Genomic DNA, 20,759 nt, shown 5'->3' with positions numbered 1-20,759 from the left:
TGTCTCCTCTTGATGGTGTCACTCAATAAGTATTGCGGATATAGGTCAAAAGGAACATTAGCGATATCTGTAACTGCATTCTTCCTACCCGAAATGAGCATTTCTGACATTGCACTAAAAATTGATTTTCAGATATCTCCAAGTCGACTTTGCGCTATCTACATATTGATTCTGACTAATCACAATTACAGTTCAAATAGCAATTAAAAAAAAAAATCAACTCACGTTTGAAATGGGCAAAATCAATAGTAGACATCTAGTAAGTGGAATTCTTGACTAGTCCAGATCAAAGTGGAGTTGTCATTCTGCCTGGTCAAAAGCGAATTTACAGATAGATATGTACAATTGAAATCAAATTACGGATATCTTCAAGTTAAATTCTTCGCAATGTATTTGTAACTATTCAGCTTCAATTAAGCTTTTTTTTATATACCACATTTCACAGAAAGTCACAAAACGTAGCACATACACATTTTTACTGTATATATAGACACATCTGTAAAATACAGCATAAAAAATGTGCGAGGCCAAAAAAAAAAAAAAAAGTATGATACAATAAGTTTTAGTAAAATCAATAAGTATTAGTTCTAAAAAGCATATATTTTATTTATTTAGCCTTTGTATATATCCATCCATCCATCCATTTTCTTGACCGCTTATTCCTCACAAGGGTCGCGGGGGCTGCTGGCGCCTATCTCAGCTGGCTCTGGGCAGTAGGCGGGGGACACCCTGGACTGGTTGCCAACCAATCGCAGGGCACACAGAGACGAACAACCATCCACACCTAGGGACAATTCAGAGCGCCCAATTAACCTGCCATGCATGTCTTTGGAATGTGGGAGGAGACCGGAGTACCCGGAGAAGACCCACGTGGGCACGGGGAGAACATGCAATTCAAAAATCATATCCAAAAAATAAATATAAATGGAAATAAAAAGAACAAAAGTATATATATATATATATATATATATATATATATATATATATATATATATATATATATATATATATATTCCACCAAGGCAGTGCCATTTGCTTTTTGTAACACTCAAAAGAAAATTCTTTTTTCTTCCGAACTATTTGATGATACACATATTTAAAAAAAAAAAAACAAATAAAATAAAAATGATTGTGTTAAAAGATTTTTTTGAGGTCACGGCTTTTGCACTAAAACACTTCGGGCATAAAATGATCAAATTCATGTTAGAAAATAAGGAAAAGTGATCTTTTTTGTCACAATCAGCTGAAAATCATGTTATTGTAATCACAGCAAGTGAAAAGGCAACATTGCAATAATAAATCTTCAGACAGACAAAAAGCGGCAAACTTGAAAAAGTTTATTTGGAGCACGTCATGAATATTTAAGTGGGGGGTCGGGGGGTGTGTGACACATTCAGCAGCAAGCAGCCATTAAAGCTTCCGTTTTCAAAAAAAAAATGAAATTCAAATAAATTCTTTTTGTTTTGTTTGGTCTTGTTTGGGAAAGCACAAGCAGGAACAGAGAGCATGCTGGGGAAAAAAACGTCATCAATCAAACTGTTAGCATCAGTTAGCTTGATGGGCTAACAAACGTTCAGCATTAGAGCATGTCTAGGGCCTCCTCCTGGTGCTCCTCCTCCTCCTTCTCACCCGGCTCCTCCCCGATGACATCCAGGGTGGCGTGGAGCGCCGCCTCTTCCTGTGGGCGGGGCTCGCCGTCACCCAGCTCTGCCTCCTGCAGCTGCAGCCGGCGCTCCTCCACCAGCAGGAGGCGCTCTCTCACACACTCGGCTGCCGCCGCCGCCTCCTCGCAGCCGAAGCGCTGCTCGCTCCTAATGAGTGCGAGTAAAATTAACGATTTCAAGTTGAGGCCAATGTTTGACATGAGGACAACGCATCTGGAAAACAAACTATAATTATAGGAAAATGTCCTTGGTTTTAGTCTTTGGTCATTAATTTAATGCATGAGCCTTTGGGGATGTTTTTAAATATGATTTTTTAGTGGACTTATTTTGATATTAACCTACAGAATAAGGACGTTTGAAAGTGTGTCACACACAAGCGACGTCATCAAGCAACAGCCAATAGAAAAGCACCAAAAGATGACGTCGCTCCCATGCTGTTTTTGAATATTGCGCACAACAATACACGTTAAAAAAAAATAAAATAATAATAATAATACTGAAACTAAAACTAAGCATTTATTAAATAACTAAAATGAATCAAAACTAACAGAACCACCCTGAAAAGTAATTCAAATTAACTAAATTTAAAAGAACAAATCTCAAAACAAAAACAAAAGTAACCCAAATGAAAAATTGCAAAACTAGCAGAGGAGGAGAACGAACGCACGTTAGCACGTGTGTGGTTAGCATGCTTACGAACCCGTCAGGGAAGACGACGGGCATGCCGAGCCTGTCCAGCAGAGCTTTGGCCGAAGCGTCCACCTGGTCCAGAGACTCCGCCTCCACGTGTTCCTCCTGTAACACCTGACATCCGCACGTGTTATTGTTGTATGCGTGTCAAGACACTTTTATTTATTTTTTTTATTTTATTTTTTTGTGCTGCTGTGTGGCGCAAATCAAATGGTCGCTTTTGTTGTGAAATGCTCGTTTTTAAAGGGAAGCTCGACTAGAGACATTTTCAGGATCGGTCGTTTCCTGCTTCTTCAGCACAGGTGATTTCATCATCAGTCAACAGCAAGTAAAAAATGTACTTTTTCAAGGTATTCATTGTACATGAAAAATCATGAAGTTATCAAATTTATTCTGGACAAAATAGGAACTTTTTCACTGCTGAAAATAGTTGAATGAGTCAAGTATCCCTTATTTATATGCGTTTGGAATTCGAGTACACAACACAACCAAGAGACCCTAACATAGTTAGCTTAATTAGCAAACTCAAGTCCGCTAGCATGAGATGGTCACTAACGAATGCTAACATCTTCCACATGAGTTACAGATAAAATCACTTTTTACTGCTAAAAATGGCTCAATGAGTCAAGTATCCCTTTAAGGCAAGCTGTAAAATGTGTGAAGTGCTTTTGTTGATGTTTAATACATTTAAAAAATGATCAATCATGCTGTTTCTACTAAGTACTGTCTCCAATTTGGATGGTGTAAATGTATAGGACGGAGAAAGGTTTCTTGGGAGGAGCAATATGGCCACCTCAAAAGTCTTGGCCTATTGGCTATCCAGTCCTCGATTCAGAACTTGACCCGATGTGGCGTTTTGTTTTGTAGATTAAGTTTTTTGTGGCGAGTGTGAGACTGACGCGTCTGGCGTTCTGGTGGAAAGCGAGCGCAAGCTGCAGCCGATGTTGTCGCTCGTCGGCGCTGACGGCGAACTGCTTCCAGACGCGGTTGAGTCGCGGCAGCGTGTCGCCCGAGGACCGCGTGGCGCAGCGCAGCGACTGGCACAGGACCACCGTGGCCTGTAGCAGCTGACGCCCGTAGTCGTACGTGCTCTGCAAACAAACAAAAAATAAAAAGAAAAACATCTCAACAACCGCCATCATGAAATCATCACGCCATCGCCGCACCTGCGCCACGTCCACAAACTTCCTGTGTTTGTCCATCAAGGCTTTGGTGTCGCCGGCGTCGTCTCCGAGTCGCACGTGTGTCTTCAGCAGCGCGTCCAGCAGCTCGCACAGCCAATCCACTGCCTGCACGCCAAACAGGGTTCATTTTGTCAACCAAAACAAACCAAAAAAATAATTTCGTCAACACACATTTTTCACCAAACTAAAACTAGCGAGACTAAAACTCTCATTAATAAACAGTAAGTGGGACCAAATCAGTCTGCATTTTCGTTGACCAATGAAGACAAGATGAAAATGGACTTCAGTTCATAAAAACTGGACTCAAATTTAGACATTTCATCAACAAAAGTTCATAGTTTATGAACAAATAGGAGATGAAAATGATATGATTTGGTTAAATCTTGTCTCTGCTAATCTGTCTCTCACACAGTGACACGCCCCCTTTTCCAATCAGCAGCTAGTGAGTGCAAAATGCACAAACAGGAGGTGGATTCACGGCAAAGTATATTATAGTTATAATGCAACATGAATCCAAAGGCTACAATGTTCCAACAATAATGTTAATGTGATTGCTAACTAATGCCGGCTAACTTACTAGCTGATAGCATGGAGCCATAGTAGCCACTGTCATTTGTAAAAAGTTGTTTTTCATCAAATAAATGAAAACATTTGATTTGAAATAGTTTTAGATCTAAAATGTTCAACATTATCTGCTGTATAAAAAAAATAGGTGTTAAATGATTGTCCTGACTAAAACTAGACTATCACGTTGACAGTTTTTGTTGACCAAACTTAAACTAGACAAATAAAATGATGCTTTCGTCGACTGAAATCAAGACTCAAATGCTCGGTTTATAGTTGGCTAAAAATGGACTAAATGAAAATGGGATGAGGGTGATGAACTGTGATATGATCAAAACTAACAAGCATGATTGAGACTGGACTAAACTTCAAAATGGTGGATCAAATTAACACGCACGCATGGCGATGACGTTATCACGTGACCCCATCTGACCTGTAAGGCGTCTTCTTCACATTTGAACAGCTGAACCATCTGAAGCATCTTCAGTCGCCGCACGTCCACCATGTCCTCGCACCTGACAAATGACACTTTATTAGGCAGGCAATGTTTTGAAGTGATGATAACACATCACTTTCATTAATTCAAACAAAATCATTTGCCTCCACAAAATTGTATTTACAATTGAATGATTGTAGAGTTGATCATGTCCTTGATATTTCAAAAGAATTGATGTTCCATAACATCAGATTGAAGTGAATCGAATCAAATTGGGAAATTGGAGTCAAACGGGAGTCTTTGAATTGAAATGAAATGGATTGCGGAAATTCAAATTGAGAGCAGCCATCCCAATTATTTGAGCATGGTGCCTTGTGCTAGCACGCTAGCAGCTGCGCTGCGCTCACCTCTGCTTCCTCATTTGCATGTCATCCATGACGTCGTGGATCTGCCGCATGTTTTCCCTCCGCTCGCTCGCCGCGTCGCCGTCGTCGTCGGCGCATGTCTGCTCCAGCAGCAGCGTCCCCTTCTGGCGGAGTGCCGCCAGCCCCGCCTCTGCTCAAAACGGGAGGAGTCAGCGCAGGAAGTGGTATTTCGCCGCAGGGGTGCGTACGTAACGTACCGACACTCTGCAGCTTCTCCTCCAGCAGCTTGAGGTTGTGTTGGATTTGCGCGCCATCCGCCGGGGACACGTCAGCGCACAGCATGCCCAGCAGCGCGTCCAGCTGCTGGGACAGCTACAAAAAACCCCGAAAAGATCCATTTTGAACAAACTGCGGTTTGCCGATGACGCAACTTGTCTCGGTTTTGTTGTGGTCTATGCTGAGTTCTGTTCTTGGGCTCGTCTTGGATCGTCTGGTCTTGAGCACAACCCGAGCACAATGACTGAAACTAAGGTTAGCTAAGGTTAGCTTCGCTACACCAAGCTATGATAGCTACAAATATATATAAACTGAGATAAGCCAAATTAAAAGGAGCTAAACTAAAACAAAGATGAGTGAAGAAAAATAACTAAGCAAAATTAAAATAGCGATGCTAAACTAAGCCTAATAAAACATAAGATGGCTGAAGAAGGCTAAATTGAAACTGAGCAAATACACTAAAACCTCAGATAGGCCAAATTACAATTAGCTAAACTCATGAACTAAGTAAATCAGTGTTATTTAACTTTGATATTTCTGTTGGATAGCTATAGGAGGATCCTGTGTTACGTATTGTTTATGTAATGGTGCTAAGCTAAAATGGCACTAAGCCAAGCTAAAATGGCGCTAAGCTAAGCTAAACTGGCGCTAAGCTAAAATGGTGCTCACCTAAAATAGCACTAAGCCAAGCTAAAATGACCCTAAGCGAAGCAAAAATGGCGTGAAGCTAAAATGGCACTAAGCTAAGCTAAACTGGCGCTAAGCTAAAATGGTGCTAAGCTAAAATAGCACTAAGCCAAGCTAAAACGGCGCTAAGCTAAAATGGTGCAAAGCTAAAACGGCGCTAAGCTAAGCAAAAATGTGGCTGTGGTTGCTGTGGGAGGAGTCTGACCTGGTGGGCGGCAGCGTGGAAGGCGTGCGCGGCCTGCAGGACGTTCTGCCGGCTCTCCAGCAGCGCCGCCTGCTGGTAGCAGACGTCGCCGAGCTGCTGCTGTAGCGCCTTGAGCTGGCTGGCCTGGTCGTCATCCTCATCGGCGGCCAGCAGGACACCGATCTGCTGGTTCAGCTCCACGTACACCGCAAACCATTCCTGGTGGTGAAGGGGGAGGGGCCGTTCCATATACGCGAGCGAGCGAACGTGCGTGTCACCGTGCTTAAACGTACGCTGTGCTGACTCTCGATCTCCTCGTGTTTCTGCTGCAGCGCCTGCGCCGCCCGCATGGAGTCTCCGATGGCCTGGTGGGTCTTCAGCAGATCCGAGCCCGGACCCTGAAGCCACGTCACCACCTCGCACGCACACACAATTTCACATTTTGCTTTCCATGTTTGACAATATTCTATCCACTTTCACTGTGATGATTCTGCTTTGCCATTAAAATAAATAAATAAATGATTTTACGTGGCAATGTTGGATGGCACTTTTGTTTTTCAGTATGAGTACTCAACTCTTGAGTAGTCAGCGATACCAATACTAAGTGCCGATACCACGAGTGCTCTTGATCCATAAAAGGACAGATTTATATGATATTTCTAGTGCATGATTATGTTTTTTTTGTTAACGATTGTATGTTTTTGACTTAATTTCGTGTAAATTGTTGTGATTAATTTGTATTGTGTTTATATTATAATTTATCTGACAGTTTCTATTTCTTTACTTCATATTATATTTCATTTATTTCTTATTTTATTTATTCATATATTCATATTTCATATTTATTTCATTTGTTTATTTATTTATTCATATATTTAATATATTCATATTTCATTTTGTGTTTATTTTTTAGTGTGATAAGTTCATTATATATTTCTTTTGCAATGTATTTTCTAGTGCTGTCACAAACAAATATTTTAGAATCAATTAATCTATTGATTATTCAATTAATTGACTAATTGGATTCATTTATTTTTACATTAAAGTGTTTTACAAAAGCATTTTTTCCCCATATTACTGTTTATAAACTGGTTTATTTAGTATTTGAAGATTGATGTTGTACTCCGTTATCGATTCGGTTATTGTTTTGCAAATGTCTTATTTTGATAAAACAGAAGATAATCAGTCAACAATTACTGTTGATATGCTGAAATCAGAAAATTTGAACAATTTTACATGAAGAAAATGGCTGCAATTACATGATTATTAAAATAGTTGTCGATTAATTTGATAATTTTGACAGCGCCAATAGTTTCTAATTTTATTTCTATTTCTATAACTGCACATTTATTTTTTTGTGGTTAATTTGCATTCTATATTTTAAAAGCTTGTCTTTGTCTTTATCTTATATTTTTGTTGAATTATTTATTTTTGTAGTTTAAGTTAGATTATTTTAAATATTGTGTGCAATATTTTTTATATTTTTATGAGCATAGTGATTGATGATATTTTTATTGATGTCGTAGTTATCATGCGAAAACGTCTTTATTTTTCATGTATTTTTGTTTTGACACTACCTATGGTGCATGACTTTCATATTTGTCATATGTATGAAGATGATTTGTTGTCATTGTGTTTCCATGTCTGCGTTTATGCCAGCAGACGGGCGCGTGCGCCGACAAATAGGTCAGCAGCCGCAAATGCTCCCGGCTAGTGAGCATTGCCGTGGCAACCGCCGCCGGCTCACCTGCATGACTTTGGCGTGCACGTCGTGTATCTGCGAGCGCTTGCTGCGTTGCCGGCAAACTTCCTGGTAGCGCGTGTACTTCTCCCTCAGCGAGTCCAGGAGCTTCATCACCTGAGGCTGCGCCAGAAGCTCCTCCTCCATCGGACGCCACGCCGGCGCTGCCGGCAAACATGGTGGCCACAAGTCGGTCAGGCGCACGCACAGTCTCTGGCAACTATTTTTTGCTGTCAAAATGTTTGCGTTGCACTTTTGCCAAGACACAAGTGCGCTAACGTTAGCATTAGCATGCTAATCGGCTTCCTCACCTGCTTGTCCTCCGCCGCCGCCGCCTCCTCCCCCCTCGCAGACATTAAAGCGACGCTGCTGGAGCTCCGACAGTAACTCGTGACCTACAAACAAACACAACACAACGTGTGTTTGACGCTCATTCAGAGAGGACAGAGGCGGACGCTGGCACCAACCGCCACCGCAACAAATCGCACACTGCCAGGAAAACAAAACACACATTAAAAAAAGAAAAAAGAAAAAAAGACTCACACATACAGAAAGGCACACACAAAGCAAACAAATGACACACACTCAGACAAACAAATAAACAAAAACACTCACACAAACAAACAAAACATCCAAAACAAACGCTCAGCTCACAACTTACATGCTAACCAACTGACTATGATATCAAGAAATTTATTATAATATCACTGAAATGATGAAACGCACGGGTCCCCATTAGCATTCAGCATTCCCACGCAATTTCCCCACAAATTACACTTCCAAACAAGCATTGGTATAAATGGAACAGAAATCGTTTATGCAGTCAAGAATAAGAGAAGTCAAAAAATAACAACATCAGTATACGTAGGAATAAAAGTACCGGTAATTAAAATTTACATCAATATAGTAATAAGAAGTGGGTGAGTTAATAAATAAATAAAATAAACATCAAATTCATAACACAACCATCGTTGAACCTTATAATAATACTAATAATTAAATTATTAATTAAATAATTATGTATCATATAAATATTAACTCATTCAAACCCAAAAACACGTAAACACATTTTTAATAATTTGTCCTTCACTCCCAAAAACTTTGTACACATTTTTTTTTTGATGTTTTTTTTTAACACAAGAGCAAACAGAAGACTTTGATGCAGCTTCTGACATGAAAAGGTGGCTTAAAGCAATGGTGGTTATTACAAAAAAGGACAGCAGGTGGCAGCAAAGTATTAGAGATCAGCCAGGGCCACGTTACAACAAGCTCTTTTTTGTCAGTGTTTTCACAAGGAATGTGAATGTTGTTGAAACTTCGCTACGTTCTAATGTTGATTGCTGCAAAATGTAACCAAATACAAATATACTTTTTTTTTTCCTGATGAAAGAAGACTCTAATCTGTAATAGAACAAAATATTGTGTGGGCCTTGCAAAATCAGTCCAAATCCAGTCAAACAGCGGGGAGCGACAGGGGCTTGCTTCAGTCAAAATAGCTGCCAGTCAATCAGTTCATTCAAACTAATATATACAAATCAAAATTCTGATGATTCACCATAATGTTGCTACTCACCCGTCTGTAGGACGGTCTCGGGGTCAAAGGACGGCAGGAGGACGTCAGCTGACCTAAATGCACACATACACATGAAATTCCGTGCACGTGCGCGTACATGTGCACGTACTTATCGAGGGTGTCGCCCTTGTCGCTGTCATTGATGACGGACAGCTCATCCAGCAGCGACGTGGACTCCTTGGTGAACTTCTCAAACACCTGCCAAGAGACAGAGAGAGGAGGCAGGTGAGTTGCCATGGTAATAAGCGGCGGCCCAAATATTTGCAAATGTTTTTTGTCTGCGACCAATCGCTTGCTGAGCCAGTCGCCGTGGTCGTAGTCCAACGTTCCGCCAAAGTCTTGGGTGAGCTGCGAGGGTTCGATGTAGCGGGTCAGCTTATTGGCCGAAACCAGGATCACCTGATGGGGAAGCGCCGCAACGTCATCTCGCGTTAGCGTAGCGCACATCGGAACGAGTGAGGCGGAAATGTGGGTCGCCATGACGACCGCTCACTCATAAACACTTTGCTTATTGTGCTTGTTGTTGTTGTCGAGCGGCATCATGACCAGCCGCATTTGCACGCACAAAAGGCAGGTGAGAACGGCGACGGTAGGCATGTCCAACCTCGAATCCGAGCCGGTCCTTCTCCTTCCAGAAGCAGAAGTGGGTCACCTTCTTGTCCCAGAACTCGTCCGGCTTGACCACGCACACCAGCGACACCTCCGCCGGGATCACGTTCTGAAAGCGCTAGCCGTTAGCCGCTAGCCACTAGCCGTTAGCCCCCAGGTCGTACCTGTAGCATGAGCACCACCGTCTTGACCGTGTTCCACTGCGAGCGCCGGCCGTCCACGATCACCGTGAAGCCGCGCGCCTTGCACTTCTCGCTGGCGCGCGCACACACACAGCAAGGTCATTAGAGGTCAGCAAAAATGAGCTCCAATTCAAATCAAAAGCAAAGTGCTTTAAAAAAAATTAATAAATAACTACCTGAAGCAACATTTGACATTTATAAAACTAACTGAAACTATCATGAGTGTAAAATGCGAATGCAAAAAATAAATAAATAAAAATAAATAAATAAAAAATGTTTACCAGTACCTAGGCAGTAGTCTAAAAAAAAAAAAAAATTATAAAAAATATGGATTGACCGATTTTGAGAGTGTTGGCGCATTAACATATGGAGGACCAAAACTGACAAAATTCAAAATAAATAAATTATGACTAAATAAATCAATAAATGACTAAAAGTGAAAATAAAAATGGATATAAAACAATATAATTCAAAAATTATATCCAAAAACAAAAACAAATATAACTGGACATAATAAGAACCAAAAATATATATATATATATATATACACCGTATTTTCCGCACTATAAGGCGCACCTAAAAGCCTTCAATTTTTTGAAAAGCTGACCATGCGCCTAATAATCCAGTGCGCCTTATATATGGATCAATATTGAGCTGCAACAGGTCTCGCTGTCAAGACGCGATCGGTGACCCTGCACGATCGGTGACGCTCATGCGCAGAAGATCCCGCCATCTTGGATCCCTAGCTAATACTAATACTTTACCTCAGAGAAAATAATAAAACAGCTGTTTTTTTTTTCATTTTGGGAGTGAATGGAGTCGTCAGAAAGCTGGTTTGTAATCTATTAATAAAGTTTGACTGATCTGACTGATCTGTTTTGTTGAGATTCCCTTTAGCGCAGCACCATCTAATGGATGCATAACGTAACCCCAGCCTCTACTGTAGCGGCTTATATATGGAAAAGGTTTTAAAATATGTCATGTGCGCCTTATAATGCGGTGCGCCTTATGGTGCGGAAAATACGGTACATAAATAAATAAATTTGTATTTAATTTTCGAATTATATTTTTTATATCCTTTTTTATTTTCACTTTTAGTCATTTCTTGATTTATTTATTGATTTATTTATGTTGAATTTCGGCAGTTTTGATCCTCCATATTAAGAACCAATCAGGACTCAGCTTGCAAATCCGCATGACCAAACTCAGAAAACAGGACTAGTGGAAAAATGGCCGCTCCCTGAGATTATTGTTTTTTTTAAAAAGATGGATTTTGCACCTTCTAAAAATACCATATTATTAGAAAGTGAACTAATTTGGAGCTTCCCAAAACAAATCAAAACCGTCATGTTGGAAAAATGCAACAAAAAACATTTTGGGAAGACACAGTCTGGAAAGGCCACATTGGCGACCGCCATGATGCATCGTCTGTCAACATGATGACATCACAAATATGCGACACTCCCATAGAAGGGAGGGGCTTGAGGAGTTGACCACAACAGATACTATCGCCACATTTCTTTATTATCTGTGTGAACCCAAATTGGTGGATAATTATCGGCCAGCGATGTTATGGTGCATCCCTGAATTGTAATCCTGTCACGTATTGCAAGTCAAGAGAAGTCCGAATGGCGTGCGTGCGTACCTGGGTATGCTGAGCAGGTAGTCCAGCGTGTCGCCAAGCTCGTCCATGTTGGTATGTTCGCAACCCAGTGGGATGCTGAGGATCAGACCGCTGCGACGGTCTTTCCCGCCTCAAAGCGCGACGCAACACGCCAGTTAGTCGCATTCCGACAAAAGGCGACGTTCGTTCATTTGTGCACGTACCTGAGAGGAAGGCCAGCTTCTTGTTGAGCACGTTGATGATGATGCTCGCTTCCATCGAGCTCACCTGATGACACATCTCACAATAACAACAATTTCATTACATCTCCGATTCCCCCTGCACATTGTCCCATATCGACACAAACAATAAATTCAGATTGAAAATATGTCAGAATATTGACTCAATCAAACATTGGTGAATATAAAAAAATTATATTATAATTGAGATTGTAGGATAGGACTTTTCATTTATTTTATTTTTTTTCCATGCCACCATCATCGGCAGCAATCACCAAAGTGATGTCCGAAAACCGGACGGAGCACAAAGTAGACCGCTAGCCTCTTCGAAAAAATAAAACGTGATCAACTGAAAATAATCGCCATCCTAATAATTGGGGATTCACTGATGGGTGAATGTTGATTGCACGTCAGGGTTCATTGAAGGTCACAAATTGTTCAACAGTTTTTTTTTCTTGTCACAAGAGGGTTATGGATGTTTCCATTGTAACCATGTTGTAACCATTACATGTTTCAACATGTTCAAGAAATACGGTCGGCGACCATTAAAACTGTAAAACGTCTTTGAGAACTTGAACAAACCCCAAGACAGGATTTGAATTTCACATTTAAGGCATCTGATTGAGAGAAAAAATCAAAACAAAAGAGTTTGACGTTTTGCGAGTGTGCTGCTGAGGGGCGAATGTTGATTGCATGTCAGGTTCATTCAAGGTCACAAATTGTTCACCAACAGTTTTCAATGTTTTTTTTAATGGTCGCAAAGGTGTTGTTACATGTTTGAACAGGTTCAAAATTCAGTTGCCAAAAGAAAAACCGTCAGCGACCATTAAAATTGTAAACGTCTTTGCGAACTTGAACAAACCTTGACAAATAAAAAAAATCAATATCCGCTCCCCTCACAAACATTTCCAGCTCAGTGGGATTCAAGCTTATTGATCAGTGCCTTCTTCCCAAACATGGAAATCATTCATTATGATCAATATCGTTATTTATCAGAAGTGTGGATGGAACTAGTAGCCTTTTTTTTTTGGCAACCATATCTTCATCCATATATAGTTAAGTATCTTCAAGTGGTGCATAATAACGCAAAATATCCATCTGAGATTCACATGCATGCACAATGAATTGAATTTTCATTATTTTGTTGTCCATTTTACCCTCAATGATAACATTAATATCGTCATCAGTGAGGATTAGGATCAGATATGTTAGTTCGAGTTATATCTTATCCAGCAAGGAAGGAAATTTGCGCTGCTTTGTTTTGCCAAATGCGCAAGACAGTCAAACCTCTCTTGTTTGGGTATGAATCTCAGCATAACATTCATTCATGCAAAAAAAAAAAAAAAAAAAAAACTTTCAAGATGGCCACAGCTTGAAGCTGGAACGGATGATTTGACAATTATTTGCTGGGAGAAGTCGGCCGGTACACATTTTGTTCGACTTTGGAGGCGGTGATGATGTCCCAGATGAAGCCGCCGCCGCCGCACACATCATCATTATCATCATCATCATCGTCGTCTTCGTCGCCGTGTTCGTGCGTTTCGTTTCGTTTCTTTGCGGTTCGGCTCGGCCCACAGACACAATGACCTACATTGAGTCCCCCTCTGCCTCTATCGATTAATGTCTCCCATCAATTCAGGCAACGACTCACCGCCTAACTGAGGACTTTTCCTACCTTTTAGTCAGATTTTGTGCATTGCGCGGCTCCGTCGAGTCTTCCCGAAGTTGGCAGGAGCTCCAAGCAACTCCCACGTGCGGATACTTACCGTTTTTCCATCGCTTCCGAGCCGCCGACTTGCTAGTTGGGAAGCCAAGCGGGCAAACAAACGGGCGGCGGCGGTACTGCTACTGCTGCTGCCTCTGCTACCGCGCATGCGCAGTGTGGCTTCAAGACAGGCTGCGTCTTCCGCTGTAACGCTCTTCAAAATAAAATCTTTAATAGGCTTCAAGCATCTTACCCGACTTGTCTGTATTTAATTTAATAATTTACATATTCTGACATGAAACTGCGCCAAATACGCAGATATGAACGGCAACATATATTATTTTGAAGATATAATACTTTCAAATAATAATATCCGGAGTGGGAGCAGCCAAGAGTCAAGATGTCCAAAGACAATAGGAAATTTAAGCTAAGTACCCTCAACGGGGATGTTTGAGTCATTTTTTTATTTTTCTTTAGATACTTATTATGGACACACATTTTACAGAAAAACACGAAGACAGAAAGGAAAAAAGATTCCTATTTCTGCAGACAACACATTCTTAAGTGTGGGTAGGAGTTATTGTGTGAACATTCACGACCACTTTGAAACACATTTTGAACAAAACACCAAACTTTCTTCATTTTATGTCAGAAATTTTCTTTTCAATGACCCAAGTAAGGATAAGCGGTACAGAAAATGCATGGATGAGATGGGTGGATGTTTCTTACAAAGAAAGTTTTCTGTTTGTTTTTTCAATTGTTTTCATGATTTTTTTTTTTGTGTGTTATGAATGTGTCAAAGCTGTGTAGTATTTTGGTGCTATCTGATCTATAAACTGAGATAAGAGAAATATCTGTCCAAAGCTCTTGAAAGCGTTCACGCGTGTTAAAATTGAGCGGTCCATATAACCTCTGGTCCAGATGGTTGGTCTTCAGAGGATTTTCCTGGGTTTCCATTATGATTTGCAGCACACGACGAGCATGGCCACCTGAAGGCAGGACAGACGTAGGACATTATTGTGATGATGATGATGATGATGATGACAATGACTAAACTATACTTGCGCATGGTGGCCATCTGCTGAATGGTATCAGGCAGCGGGCGTGCGAAGGTCTCAGGCAGGAAGACGCTGAGCGCTACACCAAACACAGACAAGGAACCCACCAGGATCCACGGCAACAACTTGTACCACACGCCTAACATGCAACATTTCACATGACATACATCATTCTCCTCATAGAACTTGTGTCCGTGAAGATCCTTGTCTGAGTCAAGACCCCCCCAGTGAAGAGTCGAATGAATAGTACCCAGAAAGGACCTAACTAAGTGAGGACACTCAGTTACGACTCAAGCGAAGACACCAGTGAACACGCTCGTGAAGATTCTGGTGGAAACACTAGAAAGGACATGCGTGAAGATCGTAGTGGAGACTAGTGAGAACCCCAGTGAAAAACCTTTAAAGGACCTTAAGTGGAAAACACTGAGCGAAGAGTCTAGGAAAGCCCCGAGTGAAGACAGTAAGTGAACACCTTTATGAAGACCCCACCACCCTAAACCTAAATAAAGAGCCAAGTGATTGAAGACCAGAACGAAGACCACAGTTAGGTCCCAAATGAAAACTCTGGCAGAAGAAACAAGTGATGAGCATCAGTCCCAAACACTTGAGTAAAGACCCCAGTGAATACTACTGTGAAGCGATTAAGGGCCATCCAAATAAACTTGACTGGATGACGAGTGAACTCTTAGAAGTTGAACTGACCCAGTTCTAGGATGTAGGGCGACACCGCAGATCCGAGTCGTGAGAATGTGGCACAGGAGGACAAGGCTGTGTTCCGGATGACGGTGGGGTACAGTTCTCCGCTGTACGTGTACAAAATGCTCAGGCCGGACAGAACTCCAAACTTCCCCAGCAGGACCAGGAACAGGGTCAAGTCTGGATGAGCTGCAAGGGGTGGGAGGGATGCAGACACCAGAAGAAGTCATCAGTTTGGACCAGTACGGTTCAGAGGGGACTGTGCTGTACTTCACCTTGCACGGTGATCTGGATCAGGAGCAGCGCCAGCGCCCCCAGCAGGGACAAGGCGATGAAGGACAGACGGCGAGGAAGACGACGAGACGCCAGCCAGCTAGCGGCATATGCAGGAAGCTCAATGGCTGCCAGCAGGAAGTAGTTGACAAAGGGGTTTCCCGACAGAGACGACATGTTGAACGACATGCCGAAATAGCTGACGTTCAGTGAGAACCTGAAAACAATAACGACCTCAGCTTGAAATTTTACAACGGCCGTAGAACTCACACTGAGAAACGAGACCAGGGCAGGAAATCCGTTTCGCTTTAATGCTGGATGCCATGATGACTTGGCCAAGGAGAAAAACCCACCAGACGATCCACAGGATCAGCGACATGTGCCGGACATTCCTCGTCCGCACCAGGTCCACAAAATTTAACGATTCCGACTGGTCGATTGACTGATTCTCGACCTGCTGGGATAAAGTGAAGACCCTCAAAAAAGACCACATTGAGGACCTCAGTAAAGACCCCACTGAAGATGCTAGCGAAAGGCCCCTGTAAAGACCCTTGTGGAGACTCAAGGTCCAGGAAGTGAAAAACCCCAGCCCAGGTACTTGTACTCAACCGGCAGGTAAAGAAGGTCATCACGAGAAACACGTGTGGCTAAAGCCAAACTCTGGCAGGGTTTTTTTACTTTCTTGACCTGGTTTTCTCATCTCTGCTCTTGTGAAGAGGTAATCTCAAAGACAAAAAAAAAAAAACAGTGAAAAAGCCAATGAGGTAGAGTTGCCAACTTTCTCATCTTGAAATAAGGGACAGGTGCACGGCACGGTGTCATGGTGGTGTGAGCATGATGTGTGAAATCAGTGTATATTCTGATTAGATTTGAAATGCACAAAGTTTGTACATTCACTTTAATCCTTACTACAGGCCATCATTATGTAACCTCATACTAAACCTCAAAGAAACCACAATTTCAAAAAACAGGTGCAAAAAATAAATAAATAAATAAAATGCAAAAGAGGAGCATGACTCGGGCGGCACGGTAGTCGAGTGGTTAGCACGTCCGCTTCCCAGTTCTGAGGTCTCCGGTTCGAGTCCAGGCTCGGACCTTCCTGGGTGGAGTTTGCATGTTCTCCCCGTGCCCGCGTGGGTCTTCTCCGGGTACTCCGGTCTCCTCCCACATTCCAAAGACATGCATGGCAGGTTAATTGGGCGCTCCGAATTGTCCCTAGGTGTGAGTGTGGATGGTTGTTCGTCTCTGTGTGCCCTGCGATTGGTTGGCAACCAGTCCAGGGTGTCCCCCGCCTACTGCCCAGAGCCAGCTGAGATAGGCGCCAGCAGCCCCCGCGACCCTTGTGAGGAATAAGCGGTCAAGAAAATGGATGGATGGATGGAAGGAGCATGACTCACCAAATGTACTTTTTCCATGGATACTTGTAATAGAACAGTCTTTTCTTTCTTAAAGGTTTATCCATCCTCTCTTCCTAACCGACCGGACAACACTACACATTAGGGGTGGATGATATGGCCTAAAAACTTTGCCGACGATGCGACAGAACTGGCTACAACTCTTGTTTTTTATGCAGCAACTAACGATGCGTGTACGCGTGGCCTCTCTCTCTCTCTCTCTCTCTCTCTCTCTCGTTGCCTCTCTTACCTTGCAAGATCTCCACATAACGTCACACCCAGCGACTCATTTTATTGGCTACGAGCAACTTCCTTGTCACTTGTCAATCTACGGGAGCAGCCGTGGTCCAAAAATGGCAAAGATGCCGTTTGCTGTATTTCGTGTAAGAATTGAGAATTATTTTACGGAACTTTTGAGGTCCCGTATGGGACATAACAATTTAGCCCATAATACGAGGCGTCCCGGCTAATACGGGACAGTTGGCAACCCTACAATGAGGACTCACATTCACATGAGTGATGGCATCAAAACAAGCTATAGGTCGCTCACTTTGGTGATTTTGAAGATGACTTCCGGAGCTTCCACATGGTTCTCCAGAGCAGCTGATCTGAGCACCACTTCGGCTTGGCTCACACGTCCACGAGACACCAGCCAGCGAGGTGACTCTGGCAGGAACCTACAAGGGAACACAGAGGTTAGTCCACACCATGGTCTTGACAGCGAAGGATCAGAGAGCATGATGTAGAAGGTACGAGATCTTTTGTATTGGATGTTGTGGAAGTTTGCAGAGGTTCTAAACAAGACCAGCTCACCACCAGAGCGGCACACAGGCCAGACCAGGGAGTGCCAGGATCAGTGCCAGGAGGCGCCAGGTCCGGACCAGGTAGGCGGTCCCAGGCAAAAGCAGCATGCCCAACACGTAAGCAAAGGGTAAACACAGATTGGAGAAGAAAACTCTGCTTGGACCCGTCAGAATCTCGGAGCCTGAGCAAGAACAAGCAGACCATTGCTCAACTAACTGGGAAGCCCTTTCGAATCAAATACTTTGTCAGGTTGAACTCTGCATTGTCTGAGCAAAGTGGATGTAGTACTATATATACTGTACTTAAGTACTGGCGTGCCACAGGGCACTTTAAGTGTTCCCTCAAATTTATATTGTGTGCAATAGTGCGCATCAACTCAAAATCCAACCAATTCATAAACACATGACGTATTCCGATGACACTGCTAAGAGAAGTCTATTGGCAAAAACCTCCAACATTGATGGTCATACCTGGAGTGGGAAGGCCATTTACAAATGAAGGCAAAGAAAACACAACAAGTCATGTTGGATTCCAAGTCCACAGGTACCACAAACAAATTGAGATGCACTCCTGGGAATATTTGAGCATGCAAACTGACAGAGGAAAATGAGCTGGCGCATGCACGTAGAAGGTATTAGTACAAAATACACCGGAGGTTCCACTTTTTAGGAACACTTGGGTTGCTTGAGGCAAGTCAGACTATCACGAAGAAGTTTTGAATCTTTACTGAGTTGTGGACTTGCCAGCTGGTTTGGTAACCTAACACAGAAAATCAAGTCTTTATACTGTATCTCCCTTGCTCCAAAACAAATTTCTCTTTTGGGTTAAGGTGAGATAACTAAATCTTGAGTTACAAGTGTGAAAATGTATCCATCCATTCATCAACAGCTAAAAATACTCAATAGTGACAGGCAGGCCTCCTTTGAAAAATGTTTGCATTAACAACTTCCAAGGGTTGGAAAAGAAGAGGAGGTACCAACCAAGAACAAAGACCACGACGTAGCAGCCGATTTGTCCGAGGCCGAGCATGAAGAAGAGCACGGTGAAGAGTTCCCAGGACGGCGCCAAAGCCAGGACGCTGCTGAAGACGCTCAGCAGGGCGACGGAACCCAGCAAAACCGGTTTCCTGCCAAACCTGAAGGCCACATCGAGCCAAACGGGATTGGTGTAAGAGTTCTTGGAGAAGTGGAGCACAGGGAGTGAGTGACGGTACCTGTCGGAGATCTGGCCCGAGATGAAGCATCCGCACAGTCCACCCAGGAAGTAGGCCAGCGTGCTCAAAGGCGGTTTCCACTCGTCCTCACACACCAGATTAAACTGGAGGGACCACAACACGAACACTAACTGCATGCTAAAAGTACAATTTTTTCTTTATTAAAAAACACGTAACCAAAAACTGTATTATTTGTCTTGAGTGGGCTGGAATGGAAGAATGTACGAAAACGCATTTGATTTTTGTGTCAATTGAGTTATAAGATTGGTCACAAGCCAAGGTAGCACTTTACCTCAGTGACCACGGTGGACTGGTAGTGCTCTGTGCTGAAGTTCCAACCGTCCTTACAGCCCTCCAGCGGCAGACTGGACAGTGGTGAACCTGAACCAGACTCCGGTACGCTCATGTTCTGGTTCCAGGTGCTGAGGTTCTGAATGGGGCCGAGTTGAAAGCGTCTGCAGCTGTTTTGCTCAGTCTTTCCAAGGACCAGCTGACCAGGAAAGATCACATTAATGTTCGACACACATTTGTAAACCAGTCCTAACTGGCTTCAGGGTTCAGTACAAAGCTACAGGAGGTGGTCAATTAATTATTTGCTAACTGGGCAGTTTGGGGGATATTGGATCTTTTGGAGGAACCTTTGCGTCCAGGACATTTTCAGAGACATCACACATACTTGCAGGTGGTGGAAAATGGAGCTTTCTCTGATAAAACTATTAGAAACTAAAACCTTTCACGTCAGGATTTCACAAGAATTACGTTAAATGGCAATGATGACTTTAGGCTTCTTCTCGACCACCGTGACGTGACGACGTGTCAGTCGAAAGCAACACCTGGAAGTTTCCTCCGCAAGTATGAAATGATCCAGAGACTCTGCTAGGTTAGAACAATAAACTGGTTCCAAACGGACCATTACTGTTTGGAGTCGATAAGTCTTTGGTATATATGTAAAGACATTACAAGGCTTCTGAAGTAAACTCTACAAACCTTCCAAGAAGACGGCCAATAAAAACCCCAGTTGGGCAACCGGTTCTGACCTGCAGAGCGGTGGCAGCCTGCGTCAATTCCTGGCTGAGGTTATTGTCGGCCATCCGGCAGGCGTGGGGCGGCGTGGCCAACAGGTAAAGGCTGGATAGCAGATTGTATCCTGAGGGGATGGCGGCCAGGCACAGATGGAAGACAAGTCGTCTTTGGAAGGGACCCCAAGAACCCAGGAAAGACACGCAGTCCTCGTAGTCCTGCATTGCGGATCCTTCCCTTACCAGTGACAAGATTTCCGAGTTCGACCGATCAACTCACACGTCAGTGATGAAGAACGGTGGTGTCTTATAGGAAAACCTTATGAATCAAAAGTCTCTTTTAAGGAGGCCCTTGACTCCGCCCCTCTAACACGTCTGGTTGTGTGTGTGTGTTTGTGAGCAAGTGTGTCTCAGTCCAGTCCACACTCATTTTTTTCTTAAGCACACACATGAACTCACACGTTTTCCCTCTCACACAAAGTTTCTCTCCAGACTTTGGGGTGAGCATCAATCTAATCTAATCTGCTCGACACTTGCTGCTGTGTTGTAGTGGTTCCGGTACAAGTCGACAGGTCGACTACTACACTCATTACCGTATGC

At 42.9% G+C, this 20,759-nt stretch overlaps 2 protein-coding genes across 3 annotated transcripts; both read right to left on the bottom strand.

Moving 5' to 3' along the window:
- Positions 1–1,318: 1,318 nt before the first annotated feature.
- sestd1 (SEC14 and spectrin domains 1) lies at positions 1,319–13,901 on the bottom strand. Of its 2 annotated transcripts, none has more exons than XM_077536884.1 (19): positions 13,673–13,901; positions 11,983–12,058; positions 11,801–11,909; positions 10,138–10,228; positions 9,969–10,082; positions 9,650–9,763; positions 9,474–9,562; positions 9,365–9,417; positions 8,103–8,186; positions 7,798–7,955; positions 6,344–6,466; positions 6,072–6,269; positions 5,161–5,275; positions 4,946–5,093; positions 4,536–4,617; positions 3,521–3,643; positions 3,254–3,445; positions 2,365–2,468; positions 1,319–1,811 (listed from the first exon to the last, which is right to left on the bottom strand). In XM_077536884.1, the coding sequence occupies exons 2-19, from the start codon at positions 12,056–12,058 to the stop codon at positions 1,580–1,582; spliced, it is 2,205 nt and encodes a 734-aa protein (XP_077393010.1). In that variant the 5' UTR covers positions 13,673–13,901; the 3' UTR covers positions 1,319–1,579. The 2 variants fall into 2 exon arrangements, with proteins under 2 accessions (XP_077393010.1, XP_077393011.1); XM_077536885.1 differs by having other exon boundaries at positions 11,983–12,046.
- Positions 13,902–14,147: 246 nt separating this feature from the next.
- LOC144030518 (organic cation/carnitine transporter 2-like) lies at positions 14,148–20,430 on the bottom strand. Its single transcript, XM_077536900.1, has 11 exons — positions 20,178–20,430; positions 19,433–19,630; positions 19,141–19,244; positions 18,908–19,062; positions 17,937–18,108; positions 17,674–17,800; positions 16,083–16,183; positions 15,732–15,946; positions 15,463–15,645; positions 14,764–14,899; positions 14,148–14,691 (listed from the first exon to the last, which is right to left on the bottom strand). Exons 1-11 carry the CDS (start codon positions 20,382–20,384, stop codon positions 14,589–14,591), a joined length of 1,701 nt encoding a protein of 566 aa, XP_077393026.1. The 5' UTR covers positions 20,385–20,430; the 3' UTR covers positions 14,148–14,588.
- Positions 20,431–20,759: the final 329 nt, after the last annotated feature.

This window comes from Festucalex cinctus, chromosome 11 (assembly GCF_051991245.1).
Source record: "Festucalex cinctus isolate MCC-2025b chromosome 11, RoL_Fcin_1.0, whole genome shotgun sequence".
NCBI lineage: Eukaryota > Metazoa > Chordata > Actinopteri > Syngnathiformes > Syngnathidae > Festucalex > Festucalex cinctus.
The sequence above is the reverse complement of the archived record's forward strand: the minus strand, read 5'-3'. Positions and strand labels throughout refer to the sequence as shown.

Excerpts from the sequence above, each read along its gene's own strand:
- LOC144030518 (XM_077536900.1), bottom strand. The coding sequence starts at position 20,384 with ATGCAGGACTACGAGGACTGCGTGTCTTTCCTGGGTTCTTGGGGTCCC. Across the intron at positions 17,801-17,936 it reads GCCTGTGTGCCGCTCTGGTG|GTTCCTGCCAGAGTCACCTC; the intron begins GTGAGCTGGTCT and ends GTTCCCTTGTAG. Across the intron at positions 14,692-14,763 it reads CAGATGGCCACCATGCGCAA|GTGGCCATGCTCGTCGTGTG; the intron begins GTATAGTTTAGT and ends TCCTGCCTTCAG.
- sestd1 (XM_077536884.1), bottom strand. The coding sequence starts at position 12,058 with ATGTGTCATCAGGTGAGCTCGATGGAAGCGAGCATCATCATCAACGTG. Across the intron at positions 9,418-9,473 it reads AAGGGCGACACCCTCGATAA|GTCAGCTGACGTCCTCCTGC; the intron begins GTACGTGCACAT and ends GTGTGCATTTAG. Across the intron at positions 5,094-5,160 it reads GGAGAAGCTGCAGAGTGTCG|AGGCGGGGCTGGCGGCACTC; the intron begins GTACGTTACGTA and ends CGTTTTGAGCAG.